The 26,000-nt window shown below is 43.0% G+C and overlaps 2 protein-coding genes across 19 annotated transcripts in view; one reads left to right on the top strand and one right to left on the bottom strand.

Annotated features, from left to right (window-relative positions):
* Positions 1–7,047, top strand: part of OSBPL11 (oxysterol binding protein like 11) — a 91,972-nt gene extending 84,925 nt beyond the window's left edge. The window contains exon 13 of one of the 2 annotated variants that reach the window (XM_053247192.1): positions 5,743–7,047. In XM_053247192.1, coding sequence (XP_053103167.1) covers positions 5,743–5,763 — 21 coding nt within the window. In that variant the 3' untranslated portion in view covers positions 5,764–7,047. Of the gene's footprint in view, positions 1–3,987; positions 5,719–5,742 lie in introns of those variants that run through there. The other variant, XM_053247182.1, reaches the window with a different exon arrangement.
* Positions 6,881–26,000, bottom strand: part of LOC128323669 (TGF-beta receptor type-2-like) — a 64,633-nt gene continuing 45,513 nt past the window's right edge. For 16 of the 17 annotated variants that reach the window (XM_053247239.1, XM_053247254.1, XM_053247257.1 and 13 more), the window contains 6 exons: positions 20,514–20,664; positions 18,088–18,290; positions 14,533–15,344; positions 12,371–12,512; positions 10,282–10,409; positions 6,881–7,367 (listed from right to left, as the gene is read on the bottom strand). In XM_053247239.1, the coding sequence (XP_053103214.1) occupies positions 7,158–7,367; positions 10,282–10,409; positions 12,371–12,512; positions 14,533–15,344; positions 18,088–18,290; positions 20,514–20,664 (1,646 nt within the window). In that variant the 3' untranslated portion in view covers positions 6,881–7,157. The remainder of the gene's footprint in view (positions 7,368–10,281; positions 10,410–12,370; positions 12,513–14,532; positions 15,345–18,087; positions 18,291–20,513; positions 20,665–26,000) is intronic. The other variant, XM_053247347.1, reaches the window with a different exon arrangement.

Raw genomic sequence — 26,000 nt, 5'->3', positions numbered from 1 at the left:
ACTGAAAAACATCACAATTACAGTCCAGAAAAAGTGTCAGAAATAAAAAACAAGAATTACTGATATTGAAAAAGGATCACCCCCCCAATGTCAATATTCTGTTGAACCACCTTTTGCTTTAATAACAGCCTTGAGTCTGTTGGGATACTTCTCTATCAACCTTGCACATCTAGACGGAGCAATATTTGCCCACTCCTCCATACAGAACTGTTCAAGTTCGGTCACATTGGATGGTAGGTGTTGGTGGACTGCTATCTTCAAATCTCTCCACAGATTTTCTATGGGATTTAGGTCTGGGCTCTGACTGGGCCACATGAGGACGTTCACTTTTTTCTCCTTCAGCCACTGTGTGGTCAATTTTGCTGTGTGCTTCGGATCGTTGTCATGTTGAAAGGTGAATCTTCTGCCCATCCTCAACTGTCTGGCAGAGGGTAGCAGGTTTTCTTCCAGAATCTGACGGTATTTTGCCCATCCATTTTTCCTTCTACCCTAACGAGAGCCCCAGTCCCTGAGGCAGAGAAACACCCCCACAACAGGATTCTGCCACCTCCATGCTTCACTGTAGGTATGGTGTGTTGTGGATGGTGAGCTGCGTTGGATTTACGCCAGGTGTACTGTTTGGTGTTGAGGCCAAATAGTTCAATCTTGGTCTCATCTGACCATAAGACCTTTTTCCATTTGGCATCAGAATCTTCAAGGTGCCTTCTGGCAAAGCTCAAACGAGCTTTAATGTGGCCTTTCTTGAGAAGTGGCTTTCTCCTTGCGACCCTCCTGAACAAGCCACATCTGTGGAGCGCTCGTGAAATTGTTGTCACATGCACAGAACAACCACTCTTTGCCATGAAGTCCTTTAACTCCTTCAGAGTGGCCATTGGCCTCTTGGTAACCTCTCTTACCAGTTTCCTCCTTGCTCTTCCATCCAGTTTGGAGGGCCGACCGGATCCAGGGAGGATAGCAGTCCACCAACACCTACCATCCAATGTGACCGAACTTGAACAGTTCTGTATGGAGGAGTGGGCAAATATTGCTCCGTCTAGATGTGCAAGGTTGATAGAGAAGTATCCCAACAGACTCAAGGCTGTTATTAAAGCAAAAGGTGGTTCAACAGAATATTGACATTGGGGGGGTGATCCTTTTTCAATCTCAGTAATTCTTGTTTTTTGTTTCTGACACTTTTTCTGGACTGTAATTGTGATGTTTTTCAGTTGGATGTTATAGGTTGCATTGGATAAGTACAGCTGGTGAAGGGAATGTTCTTTGTGTTTTCATTTCAGGATGTAAGGGAGCCAGAATTTAAGGTCTATCAAAGGGGGTGATTCTTTCCTATACCCACTGTAGGTGCCATTTTGAACACAGATGCAAAACAGGCCTTTCTACCAGGAGAGGTGGCTCTCAATTGTGCATATGATCCGCTCCTTCAGGTCCAAATCCACCCAGGAGGCACAGTCCATCCAGTTCCTCTTGGGCCTGATGGCGTCTTGCACTGCAACTGTTCATTACCAGACTCCACATGTGACATCTTCGGTTGTGTTTCCAATTTCCGACCAACTGTGGGCAGCCAGCAAATGCAACTGCCACTACCCATATTGGACTCCCTGTTCTAGTGGATTCTACCAGAAAATCTAATAATGGACATCCTGTTCCATCCTCCTATTTGCACATTACCTCTTACCATGGATGCCTCCTTGAAAGGCTGGGGTGCTCATTGTGCAGGGCTTTATATGCAAGGAACCACCAACAATCCCTACTCCATGATTGCAATAGGAATTGAACTGCTTGGCCCTGAAGTCCTTTTGACCAACTCTGAATGGCATCCTGCTGAACAACACAACTACAGCTGCATACATCAACCACCAAAGTGGCACGGTTTCAAAATCCCTTTGCAGCCTGTCCATTAATCTTGGGGACTGGTCCACCCACCATCACATCTACTTGTTTTCCCTTCCCATAAAGGGCATCAACAACACGTTGGCAGACAATCTCAGTAGAGGAACAAACCTGTCCTGTCAACATGAATGGGAGGTCAACCCTGATGTCCTTTCTGCTCTTTTCCTGTGCTGGGAGACTCCCCAATTGGACTTCTCAATCCAACAAAAAGTGTTCTGCTCGAGAGTGGCAGCGGGCAAAGGGTCCCGGGTGGGGGGGGGGGATATGCCTTTCAAATCCCCTGGACCACATTTTGATCATATTATGTCAGTCCTTCATCAGCTGCGCTGGCTCCCAGTCAGTTTCCGAGCCCAATTCAAATTGCTGGTTTTAACCTTTAAAGCCCTAAATGGCCTGGGACTGGGTTACCTGAGAGAGCGCCTTGCCCCCTATGTCCCTACCCATACCTTAAGATCTTCTTCAGAGGCCCTTCTCCGGGTGCCCCTGCCAAATGAGGTGAGGTGGGTGGCTACCAGGGAGAGGGCCTTTTTGGTAATTGCACTCCGTTTATGGAATAGCTTCTGCAGTGAGGTTTGCCTGGCTTCATCGTTTTGTTCACACAGGCCTTTTACATTTGGATTTTTAAATTTGGTTTTTCAGATTTGTTCTGATTTTTAACTATCATCATCCATCCTCCTCCACCACCACCATCTGTACTACCTCTTTCCACCCTTCCCTCTCCTGTCTCGTGTTCTGAGCAAAATCCTACAACACAGGACCAAATGCATAATACTCACAGCATGGTGGCAGAGGCCACCTTGGTTCCCCTTCCTTCTAGGACTGTTTCGGGGCCACCATCACTGCCTCCACCAGTGTCAAAACCTCTCATAGAACTGGGGCCATGTGCTCCATCACAGCCTCCATATGTTGAACACGACTGCATGGAGGCAGCTTATAGACCAGATCTTGTTCCATGAGTAAAAGTTTTTGTAAACTCACATCCTCTACCCACTTCTTTACTAGGAGAGCTCACTAACTGCCCACGTTATGAAGGATACTGGATCACCATTAAGATAAACAGGTTGCTCATCTGTAACTTTTTTTTAATCTTTTGGTGATCCGGTATCATTCACTACATCTAACCACCCTCCCCGCTTTTCAGATGTACCTACTGCACTTACCTTGATTATTTTGTGAAGTCCAATCTGCACAGTAGCCATTGAGGAACTGAGTTGGGAAGTACTCTGCTGCTGAAGGATACCTAGCGTCCTCTGCGTACAAAGGGCAGAGCTTCAGAGGGCTAGGAGGATCTTAAAATCCTTCCTCGGGACTTTGTGCAGGCACAAAGCCCACATTGTGAATGATACTGGATCACCAAAAGATCAAAAGTTACAGGTGATCAACTTGTGAGCTGAGTCTATAGTGCATCTGAATCTTGCCTAAAATTAGGGGGTTTTAGCATATTCACATATGTATGAAGAACTTTTAAAATCTATATGTATTAGCTGTGTTAGAGAAACCAACAGCTACCTGATGGATTAAACCAGAGCGGAGAGTTGTTGACCCATGTGCCAAATACAGCATCCTGCCCCATATTTTGTGCAGGCCTGCCAAAGTTCAGAACTTTTATCATGGCCCCTAATAGTTCAGTCTGTCATCATTATGGCTGCTTTTCACCATATGCCACCAAACACTACAGTGTCTCAGTGGGCAGAGCTTCCACTCTAAAATGCGCAAAACTTTGTCAAAAGCACTGCAGACATCCACTTGGCCCAGCTTTTGGAAAAGTGGCTTGGCCTCTCTTGTCATCTTCCAAAACATGTCACAGGCTACAGTAAGATTATCTTAGTTCACTTGTAGGAATTGATACCCTGTACTTGTAGTGAAGAGTAAGTTCAGGATGCATTGGCTAGTGTTAAGCTGCACATTAAACACACACTTTGCTTTGAACTGGTGTCTGTGCATAGTCAAATTATTTGAGAGCCAAGTCGACCACTCAAGCAAACACCTGGGCAGTAGTACACAAAGCTGTATACTACTTAGAGCAATTAATGTTTGCCATTCAATTTACATTGGAAACCATTATTCAACTGTAATCTCATTCTCTGTTTGAATTTTCAGGGTGATGGCTGGGTGTATTATAGCCCCCTTTGGAAAAGAATGCCTGCTGTACAAAATCAACAAGTGGAAACAAATTAGATGGCATTTCTTCAAAATGATTTTTCTCTCTTATCTAACCCCTACAACTTCCAAAATGCTGTATTTCACTAAGAGTCCTTTGGGATTTTTATGCAATTGCACAAAATTATATAAGCATAAAGGAATAAAACTGCTAGGGCACTTTAACTTTGCAGAAAATCAAAAGGTAAAGAGAGAACCTTGCTGGGTATGTCTGTCTTTTTCACCAAAACATTTTATATGGCTCTCAAGATTTTATCTGAACTATAAACTGTGTTCTTTCTAAGCACACCCTACTGCAAAAGCTGCCTAAGATGTTTAAAAACAAAGAAACCACCACCTCCTACAAGCAGTAGTATTCAGAGCTGCTATGATCTTTTGCCTAAGTGGATTTACCTCTGGAGTAATACCTGAACAGTTTTTCAGAACCTGTGCTTCAATTTCCACTCATTTCTGAATTATTCAGTGCCCATATTAAAAAAAAACCACACACACTTTTTGCTCTGAATTACCTTGACCGGACACCATGAAGAGGAGGCTTGGAATCAGTGTTAAGGATTTTATGGATCAGGACTTGAAACTTGCTTTTCAAAATTATTCTGCAGAGGCAATGTGTGCATGGCTGTGGAAGAATGAGGGATTAATGTTAAACCATACCTTTTTGGAAACATTCTAAAATAGATTAGAATTGTAATTATGAGGTTTTTCCTATATGTGAAAGAGTTGAGTAAAGAGGAGGGTGGGAGCAAGGGATGAGAAAAATTCTGAACAAATTTCAGCTCCAGATTATTTAACTTCGCAGACTGTTTATAGTCGCTTCATGCTGTAAATACCGTGAAGATGTCCTGCCTCTTAAAGACTAAGGCCTAGACCTGAATGATGCAACCATTTACAAAATTGTATTAATTTCCTTCAGCTCTCTTCCTCCACCCTCCCCCTGCCTTGAATCATCTCTGACACAGAGTCAGTATTACAGGTTGTCCAGGCAAGTGGTTTGATTTGTCTTGTCTGTATGGTCAAAGTCAGCCATCTGTGTGTACCCTTCAAGTACAGAGACAGTCACTTTGGTTTTTCTATAGTACCTGAAAAGGTGTTTTTTGCTATGGGACTACATACATAACCAATTGCAATCTGATATGAGGAAACCATGTTCGGGTAAAAACGTTTTTTATGATACCAATATGTCACTGAAATCTAAAAATTGCTGGCAATTAAGAATAGTACTGATTTATGGCTTTCATTCTTGTTGTTACTACTACAAGCTACCTTAATTTTTCTAAGAGTGGTGCCTTACTCTGTTTCTTCTTATGTAGTCTTCCAATCAGTGTATATACCATTATCTGTCACCTTCTGGTTCTTGTCAATAGTGGGGCCTCTACCATCATGAAAACTTACGAACTGTGTGTCTGCGCTGTTTAAGTATTTTTATTTTCTTCCATCTTGAGGGAAAAGAACATCTTATTAACCCAAGAATGCAGTAATACTAATATTCCACAAAGGCTGAAAAGTGTGCAAAAAGGAAATCTGGGGGGTTTCACGCACACCTATTGAGATACCCTTGTACCCTTTTTTTTTTTTTTTTTGCTGTGAAATGCACTGAAATCTCAATGCAAGTAATGTATGATTCCATGTGTGAGAAATGGGGAGAGGAGGAAATAAAGTTACCAAAAGTAACTATTTGTTTTGCCTATTTCATAGAAATTGGGTGATCAATGCTGACTGCTTCAGATTGTGGAATCCAGCTCAGGATCTGGAGGCTTTCAACGAATCTTGAAAATCACAGTTCCACCCAACCTTAAAAACATTTTTTTAAAATTTGTTAAACAAATTTAAAAACCACAGATATAAATTTTAAATTATGTAGTTGATTTTTTTCTTCTTCACAGGGAGTGTACAACTTTCCTAATAGCATGAAGTGTTGCTGTGGTATAGTAAGCAAGCTGTCTGCTTCCATCAACTTGTATAACTCTGACAACCACCCATTCAAAACCATCTCGCTTCCAGTAGGGCATCCGTTTCAGGGGTAATTTCACTGTTCAATAACTGCTGTTTCAGCATACCAGAGTGCTACAAAAACAGCATCTTGCACTCGGGTATTAAGCCTGTCTTCTTGAAGTAAGTCTTGTTGCGTTAAGTTGTGCTGAAGTTCCAAGTTGGTGTTTTAAAGATGCTTTTCTATGCAAGGATCTAAAAAGAGCCCATACATGTGCCAAAAGCTCTTCCTTGTTTGTACAGAAACCTTCCTGACATGTGAGTTGCAGCTCCTTGCACCGTGTCAGATGCTGTTCTAGAGGGTGCCCTGGCATACATGAGTGGCTTTTTGGAGAGCATGAGGGTACGACTGTGGGCAGTAGCGGAAGCAGAAAGTGCTCACTCCTGACCAGAAGCCCATATGTGTCCTTTGGATTCCAACCTTTAGTGTATGCTCTAGAAAGGTAGAGTCCTCGGACCAGAGAGAACTTGCTTCATGGACAAGTGAGTTCTCTCTCTTTCTTGTTAGACAAATTGTGGGGATTGGAAGTGATAGAGACAATTTTCCAGCTTAGTAGAAATTAGAGGGAAATACTTCAAGAATGTGGGGGCAGGCCTTATTTTGGAGCTAACTTTATATTGATTATGGTTTCTTTAACACATTGATGAAATAATTGTTCAAAACTCTGTAAGCCTATATAATTGGTTTTTTAAAAAGATCAGGTGTGTTCCGCTTTTATCTGACTAGTGTCTAATAGTTCCTGCAGATTTCTTGTGTGGACCAATGACAAACTAGGGTTAAGACTTCCTGTGCCTTGCCCCTTGTAAAGAAGGAAAGTTGATGAAGAAGAAGAAGAAGAAGAAATGTAAGCTGCCCATTAACTGTTAATCTTGTTTGAAAAGAAAGCATAATGCTTTGTGTACTTTTTAACATTTAAAATAATTATAAAGTGACTTATATATTGTGCTGTACATAAAATTAATACAGTGGCTCTGCCTTGTGCCTAGGGAATAAAAAGGTCTTATAAATAAGTTCTACTTCATTCATTCATTCAACAAACTAAATGTGGGGCATTGTGATACATTTTTGTAGAGTGGCATGCGCATTGATGCTTCTGTCTTGTGTGTGCTTCTTCTCCCAGTCACTGGCTGTTCCTTTCATTCTCTTGATTCTCATCTACCCGGCAGCCCATTTTCCTTGCCTCATTGTCAGTGTTGTTGTTATTGAGGATGTCGTCACAATCTGTCTGTGCCATCAGGTTGAACCGCTCTGCTACACAGTGTGCTGTGAGTCTAGCTTCGGGGTCATGATCCCAGCATTCTGTGATGGTGTCACACAGAAAATGCATTCCCTGAAACAAACAAGGAGCAAGGAGAGTTAGTAACCTGAAACTAGGGAAAGAGGGAAGGTCTTAAGCATCAGAATGAGGAAGTTGCAGGCTTAGTGCTACTCTCATAAGCCTCACTGTGATTATCCAAGAGAGAAAAATGTTTTGCCTAGTATGAAGTGTACTAGGTTTATCATATGCATTCTCCACTGGAAAATGATTGTGGATTATGCTCCCGCCTGCATAAATTGCTAATTTATTAGAAAATACATCTTAATTTCTGGCATGCATATTTCTGCAAGATTACAGCAAATCAAAACTCTGTATTGAAACAAGGGTTTGAAGCTGTAGCCTCTTTGTTTTCTTACCTGCAGTAAGAGATCACACTTATGTCTGCATCAGTCCTTAGAGATAGTGGGGGTGGAAGACGAGAGTAATTCAGCCTCCACTTCCTGCTGCTCTTTCAAAACAGGCCATAGTCCATTGAGGATTGATCTCAAGCTTACCAATTTTTCAGATTCAAATCTTAAGCATGTCATCCCATGTGGTAATAACTGGCAGAGACGAAGGATATGCACAGAACTGGCTGGCCCGGTTCGGTTTGAGGCCAGTTTGGTCCGGCATCCCCTCCAACTCCATTCAGTTTAGTCCAGGGGGTTTGCGAGCTGACATCATTTTTAAAAAAATTACCTTTATTCCCCTTGGGGGAGGTTCCTGGAGGCGGTATGTGTGTGGGGAGGTCCGCGGAGGTTCCCCCTCCCCCCGCCAGCCTCCGTAATCACCCGTTCAGCCGCTCTTTGGCCAGTTTTCAGCCATCACCCACCAGCCATTATGCAGCCTGCACACATGGCCTCTGTGTGGCCGGGGCCGAAGAGTGGCCGAACCGGCCGAGGAGGTGATTACGGAGGCCGGTGGGGGGAAGGGGAACCTCTGTGGACCCCCCGACTACCGCCTCCAGGAACTCCCCCAAGTGGAGTAAAGGTAACAAAAATTAACTGTCAGCTCGCGAACCCCTCAAACATTGGGGGGTGTTTGGTTCGAGGTCAGACCGAACAAGGAGTGATTCAGTTTGACCCCGAAAGGTTGAACCAAACTGATTTAACAGCGAACCTGTTTGCACACCCCTAGCAGAGACTGCTGCTTATCCTCAGGATAGCCTTTCTTGTAACATACTGCTTTTCCATAAAATACTCAAAGAAGCACCATCAATTTTTTAAAAAAATCTGCTAATCATAAACTGCAAAGAGCACAGTAGCCAAACACGGATACAACTGATGTTTTATTGGAACCCACACCTATGGAATATGTTCGCCAGGAAGGTGCAGCAGGTTCCATCTTGTCACTTTTAAATGGCCTATGAAGACTTTATTCCTAAAGGCCCTTTTGATGCATTTTCTTCAGAAATGCTGTGTTTTTCTTGCTTCTATTTTTGTCTTACATTAACTTTGTTTTGTGTATTATACTCTATTGTCAGCCGCCTCCCTTCAATCATGAGCTGACTGAAAGGTGAGATATAAATAAAATCCAGTAGATGGCAGGGAATACCTGGGCTGAACAGAAAGGTCCTGGTCATGTGATGAAAAACAGCCAATGAGGGAGCAATACACACTTCAGGGAAAGGAGGTTCCATAGCCAGTGGTGCTCTTACCCCAGGACTTTGGGGATGAAGTCCAGGGCCTCCACACCCCCTAAAGCCCCCAAATCCCCTTTAGATTGTCCCAGGTGGTGTGATCACTGCAGGCCTGCATTGCAGCAGGCGGCTGAGTGTGATTATGACCTGTGACAGGTGCTTTAGAGACAGAGTGGGGAGTGGGAAAAGAAAAATGTGGGATGGGAATATATTAACTTGCATTTTGAAATGTTTCTGCTACTGCATATTTGCATGAATATTGTGTGTGTGTGTGTGTGTGTGTGTGTGTGTGTGTGTGTGTGTGTGTGTAGGGGGATGATGCTTAACTTGCAGTGGAGCACGGAGGCGCTCCAAAGGCCTTTAGGTCCAGGCTCCAAAATTACCTAAGTGCACCTCTGTCCGTACCTAGCCATTGCCTCCAAAGAGACTCTGTCTTCCGTCACCATAAAAAACCTTGGGCCCAAGCCATTTTGGCCTTTAAAGATAACCAGCACCTTTAACTGAGCCTGGAAACAAGTCAGGAGCAACTGTAGGTGGAAGAACAATGGAAGTTGGACCAGGCTCCTGAGAGTAATCTTGGTGCCTTTTGAAGCAGCTGAAGTTTCTAAATGCTTCTTAAGGTCAGGCCTATGTAAAGCGCATTATGGTAGTCCAGCTTTGTTTGATGTGGCCAAGGCATGGGTAGTAATAGCTAGATCTAGTGTCTCCACAAGAGGATGCACCTGATGCCCAAATCAAAGCTGAGCAAAGGAATTCTTGGTTACAGTTGCCACCTGGCTATCCAGGAGGAAAGCCAGAGTCAGGATTTTCCCCAGACTGCAAACCTGGTACTTCATGGGAAATTCTGTTCTGTCCAGAATATGAATTTCACCCAATCCCAGACTGGCTTTCAACTCCTAGTAACAATGGCAACATAAGGAAATCACTACAGCTTCAGATCTGGAAATGGGAGGTTCCATATAGGTAGACTGGGTAGAAATTCCATTCATTCATTCGATTTCTATACGGCCCTTCCAAAAATGGCTCAGGGTGGTTTACACGGAGAAATAACAAATTCCAGGGAGTGGGGGGTGGGGAGAGAGAGAGAGACACCATCACTATTGTATTGTCCACCTAGCAACTCCCTTGGCTACCTTATGCTAGATGATCATCATCTGCTGCTGCTTGTGGCCTTCCCAGAACCATCAGGCTTGCTAATGTTGGAATTCTCCAATAAGGCGATTCTTGGGGTCATATCAGCACCCCAGATAGTTTTATAAGCTGCAGTGGAGCAGACATGACCTTTCTTTTTGCCTATAATTGCCTTACCTGATGCATCAGCCAATTACTTGGTATCTCTGGTCGTCCTCGGCCATGCAGTACAATGTCCCTCATAACTTCCATGCAGGGTTGCTCCCGGACCTTTGATCCAAACGGGAGCTCATAAGGTTTGACCTCTACAAGGAAATTATATTAATGTACATCATTTGTGATACCCATAAGACATGCTTGGTAGGGAAATACTGTAGTTCAAAGAAGGCAGGTGATAAAATAAGTGCAAAATAACCCAACAAGTAACTGTTGGTCCAAGTAGCAATATCGGTCCCTGCTAACTGAGCCAAGAGAAACTTTTTAGTGAAGGCTCTCCTAGATTGAGCAGGCAGGTTACAACTGTCCCTAGCATAGCATTCCTCCCAGTGACTCTTGCCGGTGTTTTCCTTGTTCCCTTCAGGACTGAGACAGGATAGCATTTTCTCATATCTCTTGCTATATAAACTGCTTTGGGATTTTTGTTGTTGAAATGTTGCATATAAATATTGGAAGAATGTGGCAGAGTGATTTGAGAGGCATTGCTTGTACAGCTAGCAAATCTCTGCAGCCAGATCCACTCCAGATGTATTGACTGCAAGGTCTTTCCTCAGACTGCAAGGTCAAGAGCAGGTTTCAGATTCGGAACAACTTTTTCAGCCTCCATATTGCTTCCCTGGCTTTTCCAGCAGACCACCTGTGAAGAGCTCCCCCCACCTCCACTGTTTTCCAAAAGAATGTTACAAACTTAGGCTGGGTGCCCATGACACAGTGGCAAGTAAGGACATGAGAACTGCTGCTGAATCATATATGCTGTCCTGTGCTCCTTTTGAGGGAATGGCACAATAATAATAGAAGTAGTAACAATGTAGCTGCCCCTGGTGAAGGGCTGTTTAGTAGTAATGGCTTGGCAGAAAAGAGTTTGTGGACATCTTTTGACAGGTGACCTGTTTAAGATAAGTTTCTTAAATTTGAAATATTTTCAAAAAGAAGCTTGCCTCATTAAATGTCCACAAAATACTGACTTTAGCCAATTTAATAGGGCACTAACCCCCCCCCAAAAAAACCCTTTCAAACAGATGTAGTTGTATATACGGCCAAACCAGGTTGTGTTGGATACACAGAGGTGGGAAGGCAAGAGATTCCATGCTATTGTCTCATTCACTGCCCTTGATGTAAGCGCAATAATCAGGATTATGCTAGCTTAGAACAGAGGCTGCTAACTTGCTCAGCATTTTGGCTTACTTCTGAGTTAATAGGGCTGTAGCTCAGCAATATGCAGAAGGGCCCAGGTTCACTCCCTGGCACCTCCAGATAGGGGAGGGAAAGACTCTTGCCTGAACCTTGGAGAGCTGCTTCCAGCCAATGTGTTGACAATACTGAGCTAAATGGACCAAGGCAGCTTCCTATATTCCTAATAATTCATAACCAAAATCCCTATTATACCAATGCAGCATAGTTCCACTCTCTAGTACATTTGCTGCACTTGAGCATAGATTTTGCATATACTGCTCTCATAGGCTCCTCCACATGTTAATATTTGGACCCACACAAAGTACACACACTTTTGATTAGCCAGGGAAATTGTCATTACTGCAATTTAAAAAAAAAAACAGTTTGTTTACAGAAAGCTATAACTGTGTTAAGCAATACTTTACATTCACTTACACTAACTGATTTTTATTACTGTCTACCAATGAAGTGTCTGCTCCTTTACTGTCTGACATTTTAGCTGCTTTCTTCAAGCTCCTTGGAATGCTAGTGTTTAGATGATATGGAGTGAGCAGCAGTCTCATAGCAAGTTCTGTTTTTATATAACAGAGTTGTAACCATTATTTCCTAGTGGGAAGATTGTACAGACATGTGGGAACCATATGGAGAAACTAAATTCAGCCACTGGTCCATCTCGCTCCCAGTTTGACAAGAGGAAGTAGGCTGGAGCCTTTCCCAGATCTGTTATCTGATATCCTTTCTACTGAAAATGCCAGGGATTGGCATGTGGACCTCTTGCATCGAATGTATGCTCTAACTGAGCTATATCCTCCCCATCCACCCCCTCCAGCTTGCTGTTGGAAGTACACCTTGACAAGTACCACTGCCATGGTCTTACCTCCTATAGCGTCGCACCTGGAGGCGATCTCCCATAGAACCAGGGCCATGGAATAGACATCCATTTGTTTAAAGGACTCTAGATCTTCAAGGTTCACTCTGGATTCCAAAACTTCAGGAGCCATATATCTGGCCGTACCCACCTGATCACAGAATGAGTAGACTTTAGAATGTGTGTGAACCCTGTTGCTTTCAAATAGAAGGGAGGCTACAGTGCATTATAAAGTATGTGACATCAGACATTTTGGCTGACATAAGGGAAATTAAAGTAGCCCCATTAAAAACTTTAATTGCAATGGGACTATTTTTTGTAACTTTCCTCATATCAGCTTCTATACTTAGCAAAAAACCTGGGACATAAGGTAGTCTGGATTCCATTTTTTAAAGCCTATTACTAATATGCTAATATACTAAACTATAATATACTTAAAGTACCTGTCAGCCAGGAATGCTTTCACATATAAGCCCAATTCAGACATTGTGTTGTATGAGTGTGCAGATGTCACACTGAGCCATTTTTGGAAGGTATAGAAATTGAATTATTATTATTATTATTATTATTAATATAATATAATATGGGACTTCCGACTACAGACAAACATCTGCCACACAATACACCAGATATAACTGTAGTCGAGAAGAAAGAAAAACAAGTTAAAATAATTGACATAGCAATACCAGGTGACAGCAGAATAGAAGAAAAAGAAATAGAAAAAATAACAAAATACAAAGATCTACAAACTGAAATTGAAAGGCTGTGGCAGAAGAAGACCAAAATAATCCCAGTGGTAATTGGTGCGCTAGGTGCAGTTCCAAAACAACTTGAAGAGCATCTCAACACCATAGGGGGGCCACAGAAATCACCACCAGCCAATTACAAAAAGCAGCTTTACTGGGAACAGCCTATACTCTGCGATGATATCTATAATAATAACAGCAACCACATTGATAATAAAATTCAGCCATCCCAGGTCCTTGGGAAGGACTTGATGTCTGGATAAAACAAACCAGTCAATAACACCTGTCTGACTGTGTAAACAATAATAATAAATAAATAAATGGGTTTGTGTGAATGACTGTACTTGTGTTGCTTTTAAGAGTAAACCTGGATCCAGGCCCTTCAAATGCATGGTACAAACAGGAAGTGTACTTCTGTACTTGTGTTCCACATAATATGTCAATGACTGCACCTGTGTATGAGTGTGGGACATAATGTGTGAATGGGCCTATAATAATGTTAGATTTGACTGTGACTATCAAAATTTTCACCAAACACTTTCCCCATCTCAGTGTCATGCTGAAGAGGGAAATTTGGGATGCAGACTAAGGGCCAAACGAGATGTACAGTGAGGGAAATAAGTATTTGATCCCCTGCTGATTTTGTCCGTTTGCCCTCTGACACAGAAATGACCAGGCTATAATTGGAATGGTAGGTTTATTGTAGCTGTGAGAGACAGAATAACAACAAATAAGCAACCTGTGGCTCTATTCACTGTAATGGGGTGCCCTGCTCACGTTGCCACTTGGAGTGTCTGTGCTTGTGAGCGTACATGACTGTTGCGCCCTTGTTGGGGAGCCAAACACTTAGTGCCCATCCTGTCATCTTGTGCCCTCGCCCTACCGCCTTCCAGGTGGGGGGAGCAGGGGGGAAGTGGGAATCGAGACTGCCCCCATGCCACTGCCTGGCTCGACAGGTTGGCCAGTCCAGGATGGGGCATGGTGGCATCCCTGTCGCCTGGCAACTCCATAGCCACATAGGAGGGGCATGGCTGATTTTCTGAGAGGCTTCCAGCGAGAGGCGCTGAAAGCATGGAGCAGCCACGTCCTTGGGATCGTGGTTTGAAAATCAATGTAAAACCACAGTTATAGCTGCGTCAGCGGTCAGATGTAACACCTTGGCAACAAAGCCTCTGTTGTCAGCAGCGAACCTTGGAGATAATTGAAGGTTCCAATTGGAGTTGGTGACGCAAACCTCCAACAATAAAAACCAGAGTCAGTTTTTGGGCCATAACCACAGTTTTGCACATTTGGGCATATCAGAGTTAAAACCTCGGCCCGGTTTAACTGAGGTAAGCCATTATGTCTGAATGTGGCCAGTGTGTGGAAGATGCTTTTCCATCAGGCAGAATGAGCTGCCTATCTGGTTTGTTTTACAACACTCACCTGTCCACTATTAGCAAAATCTTCCACGGATAAGGATGGATCCAGCCTCAGAGCAATTCCAAAATCACAGAGCACGCATTCCTTCTCGTTCTTTATGAGGATATTTGTGCTTTTGATATCCCGGTGGGCAATGGGGATCTTTGGACTTCCACAGGCAGTATAGTCACTGTGCAAGTGGGCCACGCCACTCACGAGGGAACCAGCCACTTTTTGCAAGTCCCTCCAACTCAGAACATGCCTAGTCAAGTAGTCCTTGAGGTTTCCCTGACTGTGGTAGGCTGTGATGAGCCAGTACTCTTTCTGGAGTCCAGAGTGTCTCTCTTCTGCCGTGAGAAACTGAAGGACGCCGTCATGCTTAAGGTTGGCATCAGCGAAGATCCGGCTTTCATTTCTCCAGGAGGCATACTCCTCACAAGGGAAAATCTTAATTGCCACCGTCTCATACTGGCCCGACGAGGTGTGTTTCAGTTTCGCTCTCCAGACTTCAGCAAACTGTCCTTTCCCCACTCTCTCATCCAGCTCAATGGGCAACAGCTCAGTGTTATGGTTGATGCTGTTGGCGCAGGCTGAGCTCAGGCGGGAGTGGTGGTCTGTTTTGACTGACAGGATATCATCATAGCTGGTGGCTCTGCTCGGTTTGGCCAGTGTGTGACGCTGGCTTTGTTTCTGGGCCCAGTCCTTGGACCTGGTCCTCTGCTTGTGAGTTCGGCAGAGGTAGAATACCACTGTGATCATGATGGCGACTAGCAGTGGGGGCAACAGGCTGATGGCAGCCACCGGAATGATTTCTTTGCTTTGTAACATGGAATATCCTGCAGCGAAGGGAAAAGAAGAGGCAGCAAGCAAGTCTCTTCATAAGGCATCTGGTGAGCACAGAACAGCTTTTCCCCAAAGGCAGGACCCTAATAACCCTTTGTGCTAATGCAATGCTAAGAACTCTCTTCCCTTGTATCTTAGTTGGCTCTAGTGATATTAGCTCTATGCTAATATAATGCTAATAACTTTCTTCTCCTGGATCTTACTCAGCTCTGATTAAGAAACGTGAGTTGGGAAGGAGCCTGATTGGTAAAAGCACCCGATACCTCTCGCTCAAAGAATCTCAGCTAGCAGCATTCAGAGGGACTAATGCCCAAAGCCTTGGAAAGTCACTGCCAGTCATAGCAGTGGCTAGGTTGAAGGAGGCCCTGGGACAGGATTGGAAGATGCCTCCCCTCGCCTTTGCTGGGCAGCAGCAGTGCGGAGTGCCTACCTGCTGGGGCATCCCAATTCTGCGTCATTCTCCAACCAAGCCGACACGGCCTGATTACATCACCATGCCAATTTGGTGAGGCAGGGCTGCCTTGAGCCCAACAAGGTGGACCCTTTGGTTAGGGGTTGCAATTTGTATCTCCCAGTTAATTCGCACAGCACTAAAGAAGCTACCCACTCCAGTTGCAGAGTTTAGTTGTTGCAGCTATTTAGTGAAGACACATGGAGATGGAGATACTAAGTATTTATTGGTTACTATCTCTACTCTCAGTGCCCCTAGTGGTCATTAGGATAGTTGGTGCAAAAGGTCAATGCACTGAAAGTCCATCTCCAACACCTTTAAGGTAGGCCCTGTCTCACCCAGCTGGCCTGACTTCTGGAGAGAGCAGCCAGTGCAAGTTGGGGGTTAGCATCTAGAGGAGGAGGAAGCAGCTGGGGGTGTCTGTGACCCCTAAGCACTTGGGTCCCCTGTCACCTTTGTGGCTACACCCCTGGGTCAATGGTCTGAGTCAGTAGAAAGCAACATAACTGGGCCACATCTTTTTACTGACTGAAACAAACAATCTTTGCAAGAACTCGGCTCTTAATTCCTGTACACAAACACACATGGAACATGCTGGTAACTCATCTGCTCCAAGTCTTTTGAAAAACAGAAATGTCCCTGCTATTAATTATCTGATTATCCTAAGGAAAGAATATGGAAGAGACGTGGCTCATCCTTTCAATATGTGCAGTTCCCCACTGCTAGTCATGAAATTCAAATAAAACCTTGAGAAGATGTGGGGCCAAATAGGATAGCTGAGGAAGAAAAGTTCAAGAACCATCCCGTAGGCAAAAGCCCTGCCTGCATGACCTCAGTGGGTGCAGTCTACAATTCAGATACTGGAAAAAGAAACCCGAAGCACTTGGCTGTTTTATTTGGCAGATTCCAAAAAAATCTGCCGCAGCTAACTTCTGCTAAGCTGTGAAAGTTTCTAAAATAGGCATTGAGTTCAAACCACAAGTACAACCTCAAATGATATAATTTAAGTTTGTTTTGGAAAGCGCAAGGCCTGGCTATCTCCTACTGCTCTAATGGATTTACCTGATGGGTATGACCGCATCATTGAAACTCCACAATTCAATGGAAAACAGAGTGTTTTCAGAGGATTTTCAAGGAGTTATATGTGAGAGCGCTGAAGTAATGACTGTGTACATAACTCCCCCAGGCTGCTTAAGTATGTTGCCCCCTGTGTTGCAAAGTCCTTCGATGATAGCGGCGACCATTAAACAAGCCTGAAGAAATATCTGCCAGGCAATTGTTTTCTATGAAAACAAATGCTAAAATGTAAAGAAAACTTAAACCATCGCCTCAGATTTCTGTGTGCTTCCAAGTGCTGTCTCTTACAGAAATGAAATGGTTCTGCAAAATGAAGATCAGATGATACGAGCTACGAGGAGGGCACAATATCTAGATAGCTACAGGGTACCGATCTCAGTTGACATTTTTATGAACTTGGCAATATATTTTTTGATATGTATATTATCTAAGAGGCTGTAGCTACAGCCATTCCCTCATGATCCTGGCATTTCTTCACAACCGTGTAAGAGAGGATATGGCATATTTTGTATTTGGTTGGCTTCTTCCCGAACTCTGAAGATTATTGTAAAATTGTTTTGAACATTTGAAGGACACCGAGAGAAGGAATGAAATGGCCAACAGCTTTTCAACCCTGGGTGCTTCAACAGTTTGCAAGGCTCAACACAACCATGCAGCACAAATTCTGCTTGAAGCAACAATGACCCCTGCTAGCCGTTTGGCCTAAGCTGAGCAGACTCCAGTCACGACAACACAGCAGTGGTGGAAAGGCATCTCATTCCTGCAGTTGGTTTCTTCCCACACATGACCCAGCCTGGTGTTTTATTATTTTTATGTTTTTGCCTGACATAGAAACTTTCATTGGAATGTTTGGGAGGTGGGAGGTTGTACCATCCCTATTTTTAAACTGCATAATGGGAAACAGATCTCACTCCTTGCAAAACCAACACTTGACAAGGTCAACACACTACAAAATGTTATGGTGATGTATGGTGAGATGCAGGGACAATGATATGAGTTGGGGATTTCAAGAAAAACAATGATGTTTCTTGGGCGGGGGGGGGGCATACTGAGTCAGACCATCCGTCCATCTAGCCTAGTATCATCTGTTCTGTTCCAGCTACCTACTGCCAAGGTCTTTCCCAGCCCAGGTATTTGATATTCTTTTTGCTTTCAATTTAAAAAAAAAATCGAATCGTATATATGCATGCCACCAACCACATACTCACCATTGGTATGGTTTTTAAATATAAGTTTGTCATTGCATTCTTGTTCATTCACACAGCCACAAACGTAAAGTATCCCATCCTCATTGTGCTGTCGGGCCATAACGCACTGTGATGTGTTATAATTGGGAACCATGACATTTTCCACAGGGAGCTGCGGGTTGTGGCAGAGAGTGGTCACCCTAATGCTTTCATTGTCTTGTTTCCTGAAATGCACAGGAAGCCAAGAACTGGTCATTGTGAAAGCCAAGTAATGTAAGCCAGTACAGCCTATTGTAAATGACAGCTGCACTTTTAACATCTTTCAAGTAGCATGGCAATAGATAAAACTTTTTAAAAACCCTCCTCATAAACATTTCAAATCCTGCTGTCATTTCTACTTACTCATTTTGTCAGGTTCACCAACTTGGAATTTATTGGACTTTGATAATGAATTACCAAAATTGGATACCATATCCCAGTGTGACCTCATTGGTGCCTTGTACAAGGAGATCAGTATTTCCTGATGCTTTATTTAATACATCCAAAAGTTACCAAAGACCTGATGAAGCTCTTTGTAGGAGCATCAGAACTGACACTCATAGTCACGAAAGTTCTCATTCCTCCTTCATTTCCATCTGAAAAGCCCCCATCTAATCAGAGATGTACTTAGGTAATTTTGGAGCCTTGACCTAGAGGCCTTTGGAGCCCGCACACACACACACACACACACACACACACACACACACACACACACACACACACACTGCTGCAAGTTAAGCATCATCCCACTACACACACCCAAAGTCCTGGGGTAAGAGTGCCACTGTGTCTAACTAAAAAAGGTCAATTGTTTGCTCCCAGCAATGTGATTTTATATTTAGTACTGCTGAAATTAACTTTATTAGTACCATCGTCAGTTCATTCTTTGAACCTCCTCCTTTGTCTAATAATGCCTCCTAATTTTGTGTTGTCTGCCATTTTCATTCACACATTCTTCCTGCCTTCCCCAAGGAAACTCGTGAAAATATGGGATAAAATAGGCCCCAAGATCTATCCCAGAAGTAGTTGTCCACTGATTTCTTTTCTGCAGCATGCAAGTTTCTGCCTGTTAACAAAACACTCCCCCGCCCTGCCCCGCACTTATTTAACTTCCATGATTAAGAATGGAACAGTATAGAAAACGAAACTGGGATGAACATAGCTGTAAAAAAAAAGGGGGGGGGATGTCTGAGCTGAGATGTAGAATTAATTGATTGTTCATATTCAAGCTTTCATCTACCTTCCAGACGATTAGGGCCAAGTTCAGACATGGCAGAAAACCAGGGAATCCCCCTATGAGAATGAATCTTGGACTGCCATGGGCTTGTGTACTCTTTCTGCATACAAGAGGCAGACACTGAAAGCTTTCACTTTCAGTTTGAACTAAACCACCATTACACATTATGGTGTTTTTGGTTAACCCATTCCTTGATCCAGGCCAGCTTTTGAATGGGGTTTTAGTTACTTGTAGTCCAGACCTGGAGTAGAGGTGGGGCTAAAAAAAACCAGCCAACAGCAAGAGCACTGAAAAGCAGTCTGTACTTGCCTCTCTGTACATCTATATATTTAATTCTCTAAGGCAGGGATTTTCAACGTTGGGTCTCTAGATGTTATTGGACTTCAACTCCCATAATCCCCAGCCCCAGTGGTTGCTCTAAGGCATACTCATGGCTAATCCCATGAGTGGCAGCCCTCGCAAGAGTTCTGAGAGTTGCCGGATAGGCTAGCCACGGGATGGTGTGCGGGGAAGGGAACGGTGCCAAGAAAATGGCGGCGGCGGCAGCAGGCGGAAGGAGGCAGCAGGATCAGACAGGGACGGGCAAAGAAGGAGGCTGCAACAGGCGGGCGACAAAAGAGCGACTGTGTGGTGGTGGGTGCACGACAGGCGATAAACTAGAAGCACAGATGCTCTGCGCCCAGCCTAGCTAGTAATATCTATTTCATTAAACTATTAATATTCCTGTTTCCACTCCACTGTCTTGTCCTTGCATACCACCGCTTTTCCCTCTGGATTCTAAACATAACAAATTTCAAACCATATAGTTTCAAACCATAGCTAGAAAAGTAAACACGGCTCAAACCCTATTTTGTTACCTAATTGTGGCTTGAATAAAACAACAATTCCCTGGGTTTCACATAGAAACTGCCATTCTGTGTCTGTTGTTTGCAAATGTTGCAGCCTCTTTCTCATTAGATTTTATTTACCTTTCCAATTTTTTCCAATTAGCAGAAGAAATCTCTCTAACACAGATGGTGTGTTGCTCACTTCTGTTGTTGCTTAGTGAATCTTACCAATAATATATATGCATCAATTGTTATCACGTTCTGATATTGTGTATTAGGTTTAATTAATCATTTACTGACCATTAAAGAGTGCTCATTTTGCACGCCCCTGCCCCCCCGCTTACCATATAGACACACAGATTTCATCTGGTTTTTCACAATAGGAGCTTAAGTCACAATTGGTGTAGCACACTTTTTCTTCACAGATTGGATATGTGTTGTCACACCACTTACATACATTGCTTTTCACATTTCGCCCTGCTTTGCAATAAGATGCTGTATGGGGGGAAACAAACAAACAAAAAAAACAGCATTTGCAAATGGATGGATGAGTTTTTAAAACTTTTTTAAAAATTCATTAAAAATCAACGGTTGGATTGATCTCCTTGAACACATTTAATGCTATCATCATATAGGAACTACACGCAGCCCTGGATTAACCATAAGGCAAAACAGGCACGTGCTTAGGCTATCAAGGGAAGCGGGGGCACCACAGAGTTTCCCCCCAGCTTCATGACCTTAACTCTTTCACTGAACATAAGGACAGCCCTCTATCAGGCCCAAGGGAGGCCCATCTAGTTCAGCATCCTGTTTCACACAGTGGCCCACCAGATGCTACTGGGAGCCACAGGCAGGAGTTGTCATGCCCTCTCTCCTGCTGTTACTCCCCTGCAACTGGTACTCAGAAGCATCCTGCCTCTGAGGCTGGAAGTGGCCTATAGCCCTCAGACTAGTAGCCATTGAAAGACCTCTCCTCCATGAAGCTATCCAAGCCCCTCTTAAACCCTTCCAGGTTGTTGGCTGTCACCACATCTTGTGGCAGAGAATTCCACAAGTTGATTATGCGTTGTGTGAAAAAATACTTCCTTTTGTTGGTCCTAGATTTCCTGGCAATCGATTTCATGGGAAGACTCCTGGTTCTAATGTTATGTGAGAGGGAGAAGAATTTCTCTCTGTCCACTTTCTCCACACCATGCATGATTTTATAGACCTCTATCATGTCTCCCTGCAGTAATCTTTTTTCTAAACTAAATAGCCCCAGGTGTTGTAGTCTTGCCTCATAAGAAAGGTGCTCTAGGCCCCTGATCATCTTGGTTGCCCTCTTCTGCACTTTTTCCAGATCTACAATGTCCTTTTTTAGATGTGGTGACCAGAATTGTACACAGTACTCCAGGGGTGGCCGCACATCATTTTGTATAAGGGCATTATAATATTAGCAGTTTTATTTTCAGTCCCCTTCCTAATTATCCCTAGCATGGAATTGGCTTTTCTCACAGCTGCCGCACACTGAGTCAACACTTTCAAAGAGCTGTCCACCACAACCCCAAGATCCCTCTCCTGGTCAGTCACTGACAGCTCAGATCCCATCAGCGTATACTTCAAGTTGGGGTTTTTTGTCCCAATGTTCATCACTTTAGACTTGCCAACATTGAAGCACATTTGCCATTTTGTCGCCCACTCCCCCAGTTTGGAGAGATCCCTTTGGAGCTCCTCATAATCCATTTTGGATTTCACTGCCCAAAAGAGCTTGGTATCATCTGCAAATTTGGCCACCTCGCTGCTTACCCCTACTTCTAGATCATTTATGAATAAATTAAAAAGCACCGGTCCCAGTACAGATCCCTGGGGGACCCCACTTCTTACTTCCCTCCATTGTGAAAACGCTCCATTTATCCCTACCCTCTGTTTCCTGTCTTTCAACCAGTTCATTCCACACATGTACTTGTCCCCTTATCCCATGACTGCTAAGTTTCCTCAGAAGTCTTTGATGAGGAACTTTGTGGAAAGCTTTCTGGAAGTCCAGGTATACTATGTCAACTGGATCACCTTGATCCACACACTTGTTGAGCCTCTCAAAGAACTCCAAAAGGTTTGTGAGGCGAGATTTACCTTTGCAGAAGCCATGCTGGTTTTCCCCCCCAGCAGGGCCTGTTTTTCTATGTGCTTTACAATTTTATCCTTGAGGTTGCTTTCCATCAATTTGCCTGGAACAGACGGTAAGCTAACCGGCTTTTAATTTCCCGGATCACCCCTAGATCCCTTTTTGAAAATCGGTGTTACATTTGCTACTCTCCAGTCCTCTGGTACATAGCCCGATTTCAGGGATAAGTTATATATTTTAGCAAGGAGGTTGGCAATTTCACATTTGAGTTCTTTGAGGACTCTTGGATGGATGCCATCTGGCCCTGGCGATTTGTTAGTTTTCAGTTTTTCCAGACAGTTTATAACATCATCTCTTGTCACTTCTATCTGACTCAGTTCTTTAGCCTCCATCCCCCAAAAGTCTGCTTCAGGAACAGGTATATGCTCTGTATCCTCTGCCATGAAGATGGACACAAAGAACTTATTGAGCTTCTCCACAACCTCCGTATCATCCTTAATAATCCCTTTCACTCCCTCATTATCCAAAGGTCCAACGGCCTCCCTGGCAGGTTTCGTGCTTCTGATGTATTTAAATAAGTTTTTATTGTTCCCCTTGATACTTTTAACTAAATGTTCCTCAAACTCTCTTTTCGCCTCCCTTATTGTCACCTTGCATTTCTTTTGCCACCTTGCATTTCACTGCCACACTCAAATTTAGTCAATTTTTTGTAATTGTTTTTATCTGCTGTTTTCGACTTTACTCTGCATAGTTAAAAAAATGTTTTCTTTGGCTCAGTGAGCGACTAATGTTTTGAGAAACTACTAAACTATGTATCTGAAGTAAAAAGTAATTGATTTGCAAAAGATTACTGTAAAGAGCAGTACAAAATATTGATAAAACTTCATGTAAAAGATGGTCATATGTTATGATGTCTGACCTTGAAGATGACATATTTTTCTCAATCATTTGTTCTGTTGCGGCTAATTATAAGAAATTATAGGCAGTGGAACTGTTTTGTTTTACCTTAAAAATCTAGAAGAAAACTTTTAAAAATTTAAATAAATATTAAGGTATAAGTAAATAATTTGCTTGAGTCTTAGTGTCTTGTCAGTTAAGCAATGGAGGGGGCCGAGGGGGGGGGGCACCATTTTGGGCTGTGCTTAGGCCGGGCATCAGTTCCGGCCCTGACTACACATGAAATTTCTGTCCAGACACTGACAGGTATTAATATATTTTAGTTTTCCCATTGATCTCTGTAGGGAAATGTATGATATCAGCAGAAAATTGAGGCACAGTGGCAGCTCATGATCATTGCATGTGTTTGCTCAAGTGTAGATCCGCCCTGGTTTACAAGGCCTCTACCTGACGTCTGCCTATTTTCCACCTCTTTGAGGCTATTTAGATTTGCTGACATTAATTTGTCCCCTATGGTTAAGGACATTGCCTCAGATCTGAGAGTCCAAACGTGCAATTGGACTGAAGTGCAACAGTGGAGATTCAATTCATAGAGATCTGATAGAACATACACAACACACTATTATTCCTTCACGATTAAGGACAAAGGGGAAGAAGCCTGTCTGTGTGAACTTTCTGGAATCCATAAGAACTTTGCAGATTGTCAAAGCTCAGTCACATACTAATTGTTCTGCTTCTACAAATAAAAAACAAAACATCTACATCTGCTAGTCTCTGTGCTTGCTCAACATGATCTTTCTACAACCTCCCTCAGCCTGACGTGTGATTTCCCCTCTAACTCTGCCCCCATTTGCTTCACATTTCAGTCGTATCCAGATGCTCACTGTGAATGGGTACAGCTTTAAAAAAAAAATTGTGAGAGAGATGGCTACATCCTAAAGGCTCCAGTAGTTACAGGACTCATGGCTGATCAAATCAATTATAGCTTTTGAGACAAAGAATGGAATCAGAGAAATGGAGAGGCGCAATGGTCAGAAAAAGAGAGACTTTTAAAACCCTGCATTTTGAATAATTAATGGATGTGTGGTGTTGCTTATTAACTGTTGCCATCCTGAGATGATTTAGTTGCGGAAGATTATAATTGTCACAATTTCAAGGCTGGACTTATTTCCATCAGGAATTCTGTACACTTTGGGGAAGGGCAGCAACTATTTCAGAGTCTGGAAAGGGAAACAACTCTTACATTGGTTCACAAGGAACAGCTTCAGGTTGAGAACTGCTGTCTTTGTGTGTAAGTGTATGATTCCATGTATAATTCTGTGCTTAATGTTAACTGCAGGCACTGCAAATGTTCTGAGGGGAAATAACTGTTACTGTTTGTTGAATTATTAACATTAAACTGCTAATTGAATATTTCAGTTGCATGCACAAAAGATTTTCAACTATATGCTCTTTTAAACAGTCTGATCAATAGACTGACTGTAAATAGTAAAGCCTTTTATTACATGGGGTCTTACATTTTGGCAACACGGGATAGAATTAGATCTAGCCTATAGTTAATAAGCAATTATTGCTCCTGAGCAGCTTCTAAGATCTTGATCATTGAGAATATGGAGCAATGTATCAAGTTAAATGTCTGTAGGAACCGACTTTATGCATGAAAACAGCAGCTTGAAGAGCATATTAGGGTATTTGCTTATAATTTTAAAAGGAGGATGGGTTGTCGTATTCATATTAAGACCCTAGGAAGAAGCTTCAAGCAGAGACCTGGTAGCAATATCTCGACTAGAGATATTGTTAAAGGAACTGGATTTTAATTATGACATTCTGGGTGGGGGTGGAGAGGATGAAACAAAGGAACAAGGATAATACAGATTTCAAGTCTGGTTTTTTGATGCAAATTGCCATCAATTGAGTGGAGGAGGAGAGGATGGAACTGCAACTTGGAACAGCAGCCATAGTACGAGTAGTGTGGCCTTGGTCCATGCTACTTGGTCTGAGGGTGGCCAAATGTGTTTGAGCCTGGAAGCTTTAATAAAATTTTCATTGTTCAAGGAGAGTGAATGAAACAAGGCAAAAGAGCAGAAGGAGAAAACTCTTATCTCAAGAGCCTCAAAGAGGCCAGCGCCTTCCATAGATGCACATATATTTGTTCTGAAGGAGCTATTAAATGTCCACATACGAAGTTGGAAGAAGCTGGCTTGTAGGAACTTCTGCTTCTAAGATTGCCTGATTAATTATGATAAATCACCTGGCAGTTATAGAACAAGGAGATCTAATAGAGCAAAAGCACAATCAGTATTTTCAATGGAAAGCATTCAGCCATTGTCCAGTAGCATAGCTTTAGGTTGAGTATATGCATTTTGTTCATTAGACATGAGTTCTGAAGTTCCTACTGTTATTGAGATTCATAAGTATCCTTTTAATCAAGAGCATCACATGGAAAATGTGGGTTTCATTAAGCTGCCAGCTGCCAGTGGATTGTGTGTTCATAGGTCTTTCTACTCTAACTGTTGGACCTCCTCTGACTATTGCTTTGGGACAATCCACAGTGTTTCTGTATGCTATGTCTGTAAATGTTCCATTCTATACAAAGGCAGCATTCCTCATAAGGTGGTGGGAGTCCTGTGGAAAAGATAATACAATAATAGAATGACCATAGACAATTGTTCATGCCTTTATAAACAGCCAAAGCTCAAAGGTTCTTTACATGTGGGCTGAAACCTTGTTGGAATTAGAATTAGAAATCTTGTTGGAATTAGAAGGGTGAAGTCCTCGGTTCCTGACTGCTGTGGACTCAGTTACCTCAGACTGAGAATGAAGTGGGGTGAAG

The sequence above is a fragment of the Hemicordylus capensis genome, chromosome 1 (genome assembly GCF_027244095.1).
Source record: "Hemicordylus capensis ecotype Gifberg chromosome 1, rHemCap1.1.pri, whole genome shotgun sequence".
Lineage (NCBI taxonomy): Eukaryota > Metazoa > Chordata > Lepidosauria > Squamata > Cordylidae > Hemicordylus > Hemicordylus capensis.
The sequence above is the reverse complement of the archived record's forward strand: the minus strand, read 5'-3'. Positions and strand labels throughout refer to the sequence as shown.